The sequence below is a fragment of the Pelobates fuscus genome, chromosome 4, assembly GCF_036172605.1.
Source record: "Pelobates fuscus isolate aPelFus1 chromosome 4, aPelFus1.pri, whole genome shotgun sequence".
Lineage (NCBI taxonomy): Eukaryota > Metazoa > Chordata > Amphibia > Anura > Pelobatidae > Pelobates > Pelobates fuscus.
In genome coordinates, this window is record NC_086320.1 from 382,681,799 (window position 1) to 382,694,379 (window position 12,581).

Below are 12,581 nucleotides of genomic sequence, written 5' to 3' on the forward strand. Positions count from 1 at the left end.
CCAGAGAGTGCGGGGTCCGAACACGGCAAGGTCTCCCAGAGAGTGCTGGGTCCGAACACGGCAAGGTCTCCCAGAGAGTGCGGGGTCCAAACATAGCAAGGTCTCCCGGAGAGTGCCGGGTTCGAACACAGCAAGGTCTCCCGGAGAGTGCAGGGTCCGAACACGGCAAGGTCTCCCGGAGAGTGCAGGGTCCGAACACGGCAAGGTCTCCCAGAGAGTGCAGGGTCCGAACACGGCAAGGTCTCCCAGAGAGTGCAGGGTCCGAACACGGCAAGGTCTCCCAGAGAGTGCAGGGTCCGAACACGGCAAGTTCTCCCAGAGAGTGCAGGGTCCGAACACGGCAAGGTCTCCCAGAGAGTGCAGGGTCCGAACACGGCAAGGTCTCCCAGAGAGTGCAGGGTCCGAACACGGCAAGGTCTCCCAGAGAGTGCAGGGTCCGAACACGGCAAGGTCTCCCAGAGAGTGCAGGGTCAGAACACAGCAAGGTCTCCCAGAGAGTGCGGGGTCCGAACACAGCAAGGTCTCCCAGAGAGTGCAGGGTTCGAACACAGCAAAGTCTCCCAGAGAGTGCAGGGTCCGAACACAGCAAGGTCTCCCAGAGAGTGCAGGGTTCGAACACAGCAAGGTCTCCCGGAGAGCGCTGGGTCCGAACACAGCAAGGTCTTCCGGAGAGTTCACAAACTACAAAGTCCCATACAAGTCTAACTAAAGGCAGAGAGCAGAAGGTAAAACATGATTTGTCTACTGACCTGAGTAAACCCCGAGACTTGCAGGAGCTCCTGAGGGGACCGGCTCCCGTGCACAAACTGGTTGGGTCCATGGAGACCGAGGATTTGAGAATACACTTTATTACGGACCTGTTGTGGAAAAAGAAACTAAGTGTAACAGGAAACACAGTTTCGGCTGTTTAGTCACACTATAAACAGCCGAACTTGGCAAACTGTAAGAGTCTCGACCCCTCTTCATAATAACCAGATCGACACGTGGATGATGGACGATGGAGTGCTTTAGGGGTTTGGGGTGTTTCTTTAATAGAACTTTTATTGGTTTTCTTTTTTTCTAATGGTGTGGAAGTGGGATCCCTGCATGCATTTACCTTTTTCTTGAAATTGACAAAGTAATTGGACTGATCAATGAAGAAAAATTCCAACGCCGACCTGCGGAGGTTATATCGCCGCAAATGGACTTCCCGCAGATGAGACAGCGGCCGTTTAAAGTCATAGCCGATTCCTACGAATAGATGGGATATGCTTTTCATTCTAGATCACAGATAGTGTGAGATTCAACCCTTCACGTGTCAATGTGTACAATATACCATCACTGTTATCTGGGGACCCACCAACATGCACATAAAGTACTGGGGTGTAAGAGTATCAAACTTGTCTTGTGACAGCATAAAGCACTGAAAAACTGCTGTTAAAAGGTACAAGAAAATCTCAAATGGTAATTAAAATAATTGTTACCCGGAGTTCAGAGTCAAATCTGTAGGTGAATTGCCACTTATCAAGAATTGACACCATTAAATAAAACATTGGAAATCACCATTAACTTATGTTAGCCTTTTTTCACAAAATACATGGTTTTCTTTAACCCCTTAAGGACCAAACTTCTGGAATAAAAGGGTATCATGACATGCCACACATGTCATGTGTCCTTAAGGGGTTAAAATTATATAATTTTTTTAGCAAATAACATCACATTCCAGTTCAGACAAGGCACAGTCAGGGCACACAATGCAAATGACCCAGAGGCTGCGTTAGGCTGGGTATTAGATGGACATGTAATAAGAGAGAGGATTGAAGAGATGCTTCTATTAATCGCATAATGTAAAAATAGCCCACGACTAACAGGATTTAATGTCATTCTACAGAGAGTAACCCTTTATCTATACATTGCGCAGCCAAACTGAAAGCAAATGTATTTAGATGCATGCGTCATTAACATTCATTAGCGTGATCACTTCGAGATCTAGAAAGTAACGTAGCAGAATTAAACACCCCCGATGTGCACCTGCCTGCTTCCAAAAAAAGCCTTTCCTCCCACTCGTGGGCATGTAATCTGCATCACGCACGCTTTGTTCATTCAGTAACACCATGTTCAACTTTAATATGTTATATATATATATATATTGTTAATCTGCTGATCTTTAAATAATGACTTAAAGGGATATTATAGTCACCAGAACAACAACAGCTTAATGTGTAGTATACAGCTTAATGTATTCATTCTGGTGAGTATAGTCAGTCCCTGCAGTTATTTTCATATAAACACTGCCTTTTCAGAGATAATTTAGTGTTTACATTACATCCTAGGGATACCTCCAGTGGCAGTCACTCAGACAACCATTTGAGGTGCTTCCTGGGTCAGTGCTGCACAATGTGCAGCACTGACATTCAGCATCTCCACGCTCTGCATGGAGACACTCAACTTTCTCCATAGAGATACATTGATTAAATGCATCTCTATGAGGAGATGCTGATTGGCCAGAGCAGCGATTGGCTCTGCGCCACCTTTTTGACTGAGATAATCATAATTGACAATTCAATACTTTCCTATGGTAAAGCATTGGATTGGGGGAGGTTGTCAATTCTGATAATTTCACCAAAGAAAGCGGGTTGGGCCAGCAACGGCGATCAGCACGCACTGGAATAAAGGTGAGTTTTCTACTTATTCAAGGGGGGGGCAAGCCACCGACGCGTTTGTATTCCTGAACCTGTAGTGCTCCTTTAAGTAAGGAAAAAAAATTAACTGTGACCATTCAACTACAATTACCTTTATGTTCAGCCACTACAGGTGATGCTTGATATTAAGAGATTAGGTTACTAATGCGGTACTGGTGGAAGATTCTCAATATATTTTTGTTGGTGTGAATGTTCAACCTTGTGCTCCGTCTAACGGAAGGCTGGGGGTGGGAATCCGCACGTGACGTGGCTCTTTTCTCATCTTACAGTGGATTCTGTTAAGACTCCTCATTACCTTCATCCGTTTGATCCTTCTCGCTGGTCAGGTCATAGAAGTAGACGTGCTGTGTAGTGACCTCCAGCCGACCAGGGATCACGGCCACATTGGTGATGAGCTCACAGTCCTCGGAGAATACCAACTTCTCCCTCTGGTTCTGCTCCTTCAAGTCAACACTGTAAGGAATGACAAGGGATACTAGGTGAATCAACAAAACTAAAGGCAAGCTGGGCAATGTGTGCATGGCTTCTGGAAGTTACAGTACAGTAATTCTGGGGCACAGTGCTAAAAATGGAGTAATCACCATGGAAACCAATAGAATGTTTCATGGTTAGAGCATTGATCCAGAACGCCCTGAAATATCATTTTATTCTGTTGGCATCGTACTCTCATTCGGGCTCCATATTCAGCCTAACATCCAACATAATTTGAGGATGGACGCTCAGCATTGCTCTTTGCACGAATCTAAGGAGTGCAGAGCTACGGACCCTTCCAAGTTCAGTCCAGGAGAACACGTGAAAGGAAGGCATCACAAATATAGCAATCTGACTCATTTCCAAATCATTAGTGGACCCCGAAATGTTTGGAGCAGAAGTGATCTTTATCGAATCTCGTAAAGGTAACGTACGTAAAGACTTTCTCAGAATTAGGTGTAAAGTTGAGACACGCATTAGCAGTTTAGTAAATAATAGAGAATCACTGATATTACACAATGAAACAGCTACCCTGTGTTATCCTCTGGAGCCACTAAACTTCGAGTTTGCACAGTTCAAAACTCACAATTAGCACTAAGATGGCAATTTATTATATTTTTACATTCTGTGTGAATTGAGAAAACCTGCTTATAAAATCTTCCCTACAGTTTCCTAATAAGTCAGAGCAGCGAGGTCTAACTGATAAACCAGATGTCAGACGAGCATGGCAAGACCCAAAACCATCTTAATTTTAAAATCAGTTCCAAATGGCTAAAACCCTTACTGGTCCAAGTTCTCCAGGAACATTAAATCTTCGTCTCCTAGCTGGTCATCTTCCAGTTCATTCACCTTGGCTTCTTTTGCCACAGCAAGAGGGAAAGAGTCGGCAAGACTCTGAGTTTGGTTAATACCTGGAAGAAAGACATCTAGAATGAGGACACATCGTAATAAATCTGCAACCAACGAAAGCAGTCTTACGAAGAACTAAATATTCAAATGAAAGCATCAACGCAGCAGTGTCTCCAACTCAACCCAAACATCTCCAGCAGCACAGAAACCTATTGCAAAAGTAAGGGCTGCCACGTCACACATTGGAATAGTATAACGCCCCTTCCTAAACCTCAACCTCACCAAGATTGTCCCGGAGAGCACTGGCTTCAGCATGGAGATCGAAGGCATAATTAGGAACAAGCTTTAGCCGCATTCTGGAGTAAGTCTCTGCGCTGGACAGTTTCCACTTCACCTCTGCAGGATTCCTGGTGGTAAGGACACAATAGTGAGTATACTCAATGTACATCACTGACCAAGACAGACTATAGCACGGTGTGATGGGGTTAATATAAAGCATACTCCCTCCCCATGTACTTACCGGTCTGCCCAGGCTCCACGCGGACAGGACAGCAGCCACTGCAGAGACCTCCACTGCCTGAGGACTGCATTATGATGGCTACTGATCTGCTTTAAAACACTGTTGTACCGCAGATTCTCATTCCGAATCCTCTTCAGCACAGGCTCCACAACCAGTTCCTGCAAGAGATGGATTACAAACCCTGACCTTATTGTTTATAATTATATTAAAGTGGGACAATTAACATGCGGAGCCAGGAGAATGCTGGGAAATCTATACACAGAGCGAAATGCGGAACTTAAACATTCCTGGCTCTAGGCTTTACACTCGATGGCAAACCAAAAAAAACTAAACTATCTTTTATTGCTTGGTGCTCAGTGTAAATTTACTAAACAAGTTGCTAGCACTTCGCCGCTCTTTATTGCAACATAAACCCGTCACAAAGTCTATGTTCCAGTCCCAAAGGAACCTTCATGGGATGACCGTTTTTTCTTTAATAATCTTAATGAAAGGAGAGGCAACGTTGTGACGGCTTTATGTTGAAATAACTTGTATATGTAAGCATCTCTATGGAAGGAAATTTATTAATATTTCACATTCTTAGCCGTTTCCAGAAATCAGAAAGATTTCCCCCCCCCCCAAAAAAAAAACTATTATCAGAGGAGTCATTCAGCGCAGAGGGCGTGCCCCAATCATTTCAAACCTACCTGAAACTTGATGCGGCTCTCGCCTTTCTCCGTCTCTCTCCGCAGCGAGCTGCTCATTAAGGCATCGTAGCAGGAATTCCAGAACGATGACATCTGATTGTGACTCTTACCAAATATTTCCTTTTCAAATAACTCCATAGTGGGCACAACCTAGAGGCAAATCGGAGAGTATGAGGGGAGGTAGTACTGCAGGTTCTACGCAATCAGCACAAAGTGCTTTATTTATTACAAACTCACAGGACAGTCACAACGTACAGAGTCTTCCCAGGAGATATATACGGTATATATATATATATATGTAAATTACAAAAGTTATTCATTTTTAAACTGCCTTTAGCAGGACTGGCTTTGTATTACTGCATTACTGCATTGCAGTACAAATAATTCAGGCCTTTAGGAGTGGCATTTGACGAATGAAGGTCTCAGCAATGATAGAGTTGGTGTCAAATATTAAAATGTACCAAAAGAAAATACAATACAACATAAAGTTTCTTCCTTACAGCAAGCCCTCAGTCCCTAACCTGATTATCTATGAACGATCTCCACTCATGGGTATTGCAAAACTTCTGGAAGTCCTCATAGAAGGTGGGACTGCCGTTGGTGGGTGGGAGAGAAGGCAAGTGCCGCTGTAACTCCAGAGATTCGAAGCAGTGGTCCATCAAAGTGCGCATAATGGGTACGAGCCAGGAGAATGTCTCCGTCTTGGCAAAGAGAGAGCTCATCAGAGGAGCCTCCAGCTTGCCAAGCAGGAAGCATGCCTCCTCCTTCTTCAGGGTAGTAACTGTCTGCAGGAGGCTGTGGAGCTTCACGTAAGCTGAAGAATGCATCTGGAGAGGGACAAACAGACAAAACATAAATCCATCCTCATGAAATGCAAACTATGTTCCATGGACCTTTCCCAACATGTGACCCTATGCAGGTTTCCTGGTCATTAATACCCAAAGGACTGGATTCACGGTCAGGGCAAGGTGATTGAGGGTGATTGGGCAGATTTATGGGATGTCAAGGATTGGATTCTTCAGAAATCCATAAGGATGCTTTTAATTTTTTTACTCACATGTCTGTCCTCTAGCTTGATAAATCCCATGATGATCCGTAAGCCTATTTGTGCCATTTCCTTCAGGTCGGATGTACCATTGACCAAATTATACCATACGTTCAGCTTGTCCAATAAGTTACTGACACCTTCAAAAATCTGCAAGAGACAATATCTAATGTTATTGGACGGTAAATAGTACAAATGGCAGAAAACACAGAGGTTGCTTTAAGTAGTTAAAGGGACACTATAGTCACCTGAACAACTTTAGCTTAATTAAGCAGTTTTGGTGTATAGAACATGCCCCTGCAGCCTCACTGCTCAATCCTCTGCCATTTAGGAGTTAAATCCCTTTGTTTATGAACCCTAGTCACACCTCCCCCCTGCATGTGACTTGCACAGCCTTCCATAAACACTTCCTGTAAATAGAGCCCTATTTAGGCTTTCTTTATTGCAAGTTCTGTTTAATTAAGATTTTCTTATCCCCTGCTATGTTAATAGCTTGCTAGACCCTGCAATAGCCTCCTGTATGTGATTAAAGTTCAATTTAGAGATTGAGATACAATTATTTAAGGTAAATTACATCTGTTTGAAAGTGAAACCAGTTTTTTTTTTTCATGCAGGCTCTGTCAATCATAGCCAGGGGAGGTGTGGCTAGGGCTGCATAAACAGAAACAAAGTGATTTAACTCCTAAATGACAGTGAATTGAGCAGTGAAATTGCAGGGGAATGATCTATACACTAAAACTGCTTTATTTAGCTAAAGTAATTTAGGGGACTATAGTGTTCCTTTAAGGGACGCTGAAATAGACTTTATGAAAAAAGTTATCAACCAATTATTGTATTGATTCTTGTAAGTGATAAGTCTACTAAATATTTAAGAATACTTTTGCTTACTTAATGTTTGTTAAATCTTGTGTTTCCCATTTTATATTAAGTGGTTATGTTGTTTTTAACAGCTGTTTTAACTCTGCAGGGCTTCACTTAGTGCCTTAGATGGTAAATCGTGTTTGTTCCCACCTCCCCTCTCCCTGGGGCAGATCACCTTCCAAAGTGGTAAAAAATAAAATTAGAAGATTTCTAATGCCAACCAGGTCTGTGGGATGGACACAATGTCAAACCTCGGTAAAAACACACCCTCTGAGCATTTCACCAATCAGATCACCCTCTCACCTTCTCGCTCCATAAGACCTCGTTCCGGTCTCCTTCAGAGAACAGGAAATCTTGCAGGAGCCGGAGTAGTTTCAGAACGTGCTGAGTGAGGCTGGGCAGACCGGAGGATGTGGATTCCTTAATATCTGTAAACGCAGATTCCAACATCATCTCCAGGAGGCTAAAAAAACACCAAAACATAAATAAAATAAACAAATTTAGAGCAGAAATGGGAAAAACTTTAAAATAATTTTATAGAAATTCACAAAAGAACCAGAAATATTACTTTAAATACAAACATACTGATAAAAAGTCACCATAGTAAAATAAATAATCTGCAATTGTAATGTGCTACTAAAGGGTTAATAATGTTACTGGGGCTTTCAGACCGCCATGATTGTGTGTTCCACATGAGTGATGGTGTGGAATTGTGCATAAAAAGTGTTGTCTAACATGTAATATTCACATGTTGTAAGAGTGAAAACCTAATCCTCGCTCTTCCTTTTCGATCCTTGCCATTATTGACTAAGTTTCAGTCTGCTTCCTGTTGCAGATAGCACTCTTCATGCACAGCCCCACAGCACGAGGATTCACTTTTCCCTGCATAAACACGGTGATCTAGTCTTAATGGCTAATGTGCAATGAAATTAGGTCACAGAGCACCTTACATCCTTACCTCCTTTTGATTTCATCGGGAGGTCTCACAAGTTCACAAGCTGAGCCAAGCTTGGTCAACACAGAGAAAACCTGACCTCGTTCCTTCCATGCCCCATCATCCTGTCCTTCAACCCCTCTCCAGGTCACTGAAAAGATGATGTTAGTGAGCAGATTACACAGCTCCTCCTCCGGTGTTTGCTGGCATGAGATGAAAAGAAAGCACAGCCATTAGATGGAGGACACTGTGGGCACTGGAATGGGTTATGGTATTGACATGCATACAGCTCAGTCTTACCAGAGGGTTGCTGGTGTTGGATATAGTGTCGCTAGGCAAGGTTTCTTGGTAGCTATTTTCATCCAAAACATTGGACAGACTGGAACTCTTCCGGACTCTCATGCCTGGAAAGGGTTTGAAGGTCTCCAGAGGTGAAGGTGTACCTGGCTGGCTGATTGGAGTCTGATTACCACTTTCCATCGTAGCTGCAGAGCTGGAACTACCTAGATCCAAGCGAAGGTCAAATGGGGACACAGAGAAGGGAGACAGTGGTTGATATACCCCATCACCACAGCTCGCCTCCTCAGAACCAGGAATATCAATAATATTTGAGGAAGAGTGGCTAGCTTGATCTGAGGAGTCAAAGGACTTAAAATTATAGGCTAATAATGACTTCTCTTTGGCAGTTGGAGACATTGAGTGGTCAGAGAAGCCTTCAGAGAAGTCTTGGTCAGAAGCCTCAAAGCTTGTGGGAAATACAGGGTCTACATCAGGATTTTCCAATGTTCCGCGGTGTCCATATAAAGCTTCCCTGTAAGGTCCAGAGTCCTCTTCTTTACTGCTTCCCATGCTCTTTAGTCGCATTATGTTACTGCTATAAACAGGACTGCTTAGACTCCTCGGCCTAGACTCATAGGACTCTTTAATATAGAGTTTAGTTAATATGTCCTGCCAGCCAGTTTGCTTTGCCAGGTGTCTTACAATGTCTTGTTGTGAGTAGATCAAGTGAAAAAGCTAAAGAAGGAAGATGAAGAAAGATTAACACTATTTTAGGATCGCCATCTCAAATGTGGATCCAATTCTTTATCAGAAATACCAGGTATTAATGAGACATACCTTGAATACCACAAATGAAATATGCACAGAAATACACTGTCTTAAATGGCTTGAACATGCACCCATGAGACAGATAATGGAGTTTCAATAAATTAATATTGTATGTGTGACTGGTCATCAAGCTGGTAATTAATCAATTAATACAGGAGTCCTGCGCATCCAGTATAGGTATGCACACTCAGGTGCTACCACAAGTTATTTGAGGACAAAGTTAAAGCAGCAAATGTTTCGAGCAGCAGCCCTTTCTCAATGCTAAGGATGAATGGTATAAAGATGGCACAGTTAAAAAAGGTCGGAGAAATACGAGACAGGGTAATACCTCTACTCGAGGTAGGGCTAATCACCGAGCCCAACCCCACCACCAGTACCTCCACAGCATTTCCACACCTCTGTACAGGTTACCAACCAATCAATTGATGGTTATAATATAAATATACTCCCCACCCCCGCACCCACCACGGAAACAATTACCTCCTGTATTACACTTTAGACACGAAATCCGGTGGTACTTCCACTCACACAACCCGTAGGCAGGTTTTCTACTTTAAAAAATCTAAAACCCTCATTTCACATGCATACTTAAGCACCAAGCACTGCAGCTCTTCCCTTCGCTTCCCCTTCCCTAAAATCAAATGCACTCGAAGATAAGCAGTTATTGTGGTAATAATCTTGACTGTGTTATACCCTCCTATTTGATGACAACAAATGTGTTATGAGAAAAAGAATAAAAAAATAAAATAAATAAAAAAGGTCAGTTAGCACCCATCCACATACCTACACCAATAGCATGCAGTCTACCTGCAACAGTGATGTCTTTCTATCTTTATTGACCAGATCACGTTCTTCCCAAAATGTCACCTTGTGGGCCAGATAGATCTATCTCCACATTGCTTCGGTATGAATTAGAGGGGCCCCTCAGCATCATGACCCCTCACAGGCTAGATCTCCCCCTCCTCACCATGGATAACCAGCCCCAGGCACCCTCATGGACCAGGTCACTCTCCCTGCACCATGCTCCTGCATGGACTAGATCACATTCTCCATACAAAGCTCCCTCATGGACTAGATCACACACTCTGCACCATGCTCCATCACGGACCAGCCATACCATGCTCCCTCATGGACTAGATCACTCTCTCCATACCCTACTCCCTCATAGACTAGATCACGATCTTCACACCATGCTCCCTCATGGACTAGATTACTCTCTCAATGACATGCTTCCTAATGAACAAGATCATGCTCTCCATACCATACTCTCTCATGGACTAGTTAATTTCTCCTCACAATGCTTTCTCATGGACTAGATTACTTTCTCCAGACCATGCTCCATGGACTAGATCACTCCCTCCACGCCATGCTCCCTCATGGATTAGATCACTCTCTCCATATCATGCTCCCTCATTGACTAGATAACTCTCTCCATCCCATGCTCCCTCATTGACTAGATCACTCTCTCAATACCATGCATGCTCTCTCAGTGACTAGACCACACTCTCTATGACATGCTCTTTCGTGGACTAGTTTACGCTCTCCATGCCATGCTCCTTCATGGACCAGATCACTCTCTCCATACCATGCTACCTCATGGACTAAATGACTCTCCATACCATGCTACCTCATGGACTAGATGACTCTCTCCATACCATGCTCCTTCATAGACTAGATCACAATCTTCACACCATGCTACCTCATGGACTAGTTCATCTCTCCTCACCATGCTCTCTTATGGAAACGATTACATTCTCCATACCATGCTCCATGGACTAGATCATTCCCCTCCATGCCATGCTCCCTCATGAACTAGATGACTCAATCCGTACCATGCTACCTCAAAGGCTAGTTCACACTCTCCTCACCTTGCTCTCATGGACTAGATCACTCTCTCCATACTCTAGATGCCTCTCTCCATGCCCTGCTCCCTCTTTGACTCAATTTTTCTTTCCATGAAAGAACCAAATCCCTCCCAAAAAAAGATAGCAAAGATGTTGTAAGGACAACAGTTAAAGTTTTCAGAAATTCTGAATTCCCATCACTCTATGAAGCGTTGGAAAATCTGCAGCACTACACATAAACCTGGAACCTTGGTCTAGTTGTGCTGTTCTCCTGTATGTAAATATACCTGGAACCTTCATCTAGTTATGATGGTCTCCTGTCTATGAATATACTGGGAACCTTGGTCTAGTTATGATGGTCTCCTGTCTGTGAATATACCTGGAACCTTGGTCTAGTTATGTCTGTGACTATACTGGAACCTTTGTCTAGTTATGATGGTCTCCTGTCTGTGAATATACTGGAACCTTGGTCTAGTTATGATGGTCTCCTGTCTGTGAATATACTGGAACCTTGGTCTAGTTATGATGGTCTCCTGTCTGTGACTATACTGGAACCTTGGTCTAGTCATGATGGTTTCCTGTATGTGAATGTACCTGGAACGTTCATCTAGTTATGATGGTCTCCTGTATGTGAATGTACCTGGAACGTTCATCTAGTTATGATGGTTTCCTGTATTTGAATGTACCTGGAACGTTCATCTAGTTATGAAGGTCTCCTGTATGTGAATGTACCTGGTACCTTGGTCTAGTTATTATGGTCTCCTGTATTTGAATATACCTGGAACCTTAGTCTAGTTATGATGGCCTCCTGTCTGTGACTATACTGGAACCTTGGTCTAGTTATGATGGTCTCCGGTCTGTGAATAAACCTGGAACGTTCATCTAGTTATGATGGTCTCCTGTCTGTGAATATCCCTGGAACCTTGGTCTAGTTATGATGGTCTCCTGTCTGTGAATATACTGGAACCTTGGTCTAGTTATGATGGTCTCCTGTCTGTGAATATACTGGAACCTTGGTCTAGTTATGATGGTTTCCTGTCTGTGAATGTACCTGGAACGTTCATCTAGTTATGATGGTCTCCTGTATGTGAATGTACCTGGAACGTTCATCTAGTTATGATGGTCTCCTGTATGTGAATGTACCTGGAACCTTTGTCTAGTTATGATGGCCTCCTGTCTGTGACTATACTGGAACCTTGGTCTAGTTATGATGGTCTCCGGTCTGTGAATATACTGGAACCTTGGTGTAGTTATGATGGTCTCCTGTCTGTGAATATACCTGGAACCTTTGTCTAGTTATGACGGCCTCCTGTCTGTGACTATACTGGAACCTTGGTCTAGTTATGATGGTCTCCGGTCTGTGAATATACTGGAACCTTGGTGTAGTTATGATGGTCTCCTGTCTGTGAATATACCTGGAACCTTGGTGTAGTTATGATGGTCTCCTGTCTGTGAATATACCTGGAACCTTGGTCTAGTTATGATGGTTTCCAGTCTGTGAACATGGAACCTTGGTCTAGTTATGATGGTCTCCTGTCTGTGAATATACCTGGAACCTTGGTCTAGTTATGATGGTTTCCAGT

At 43.4% G+C, this 12,581-nt stretch overlaps 1 protein-coding gene across 7 annotated transcripts in view; it reads right to left on the reverse strand.

The window, feature by feature from the left end:
• Positions 1-12,581, reverse strand: part of NBEAL2 (neurobeachin like 2) — a 134,789-nt gene that overhangs the window by 19,366 nt on the left and 102,842 nt on the right. For all 7 annotated transcript variants that reach the window (XM_063452839.1, XM_063452840.1, XM_063452841.1 and 4 more), the window contains 12 exons: positions 8,348-9,061; positions 8,072-8,250; positions 7,417-7,576; positions 6,265-6,402; positions 5,729-6,034; positions 5,208-5,357; positions 4,522-4,679; positions 4,284-4,408; positions 3,937-4,063; positions 2,977-3,134; positions 1,097-1,230; positions 750-857 (listed from right to left, as the gene is read on the reverse strand). In XM_063452839.1, the coding sequence (XP_063308909.1) occupies positions 750-857; positions 1,097-1,230; positions 2,977-3,134; positions 3,937-4,063; positions 4,284-4,408; positions 4,522-4,679; positions 5,208-5,357; positions 5,729-6,034; positions 6,265-6,402; positions 7,417-7,576; positions 8,072-8,250; positions 8,348-9,061 (2,457 nt within the window). The remainder of the gene's footprint in view (positions 1-749; positions 858-1,096; positions 1,231-2,976; positions 3,135-3,936; positions 4,064-4,283; positions 4,409-4,521; positions 4,680-5,207; positions 5,358-5,728; positions 6,035-6,264; positions 6,403-7,416; positions 7,577-8,071; positions 8,251-8,347; positions 9,062-12,581) is intronic.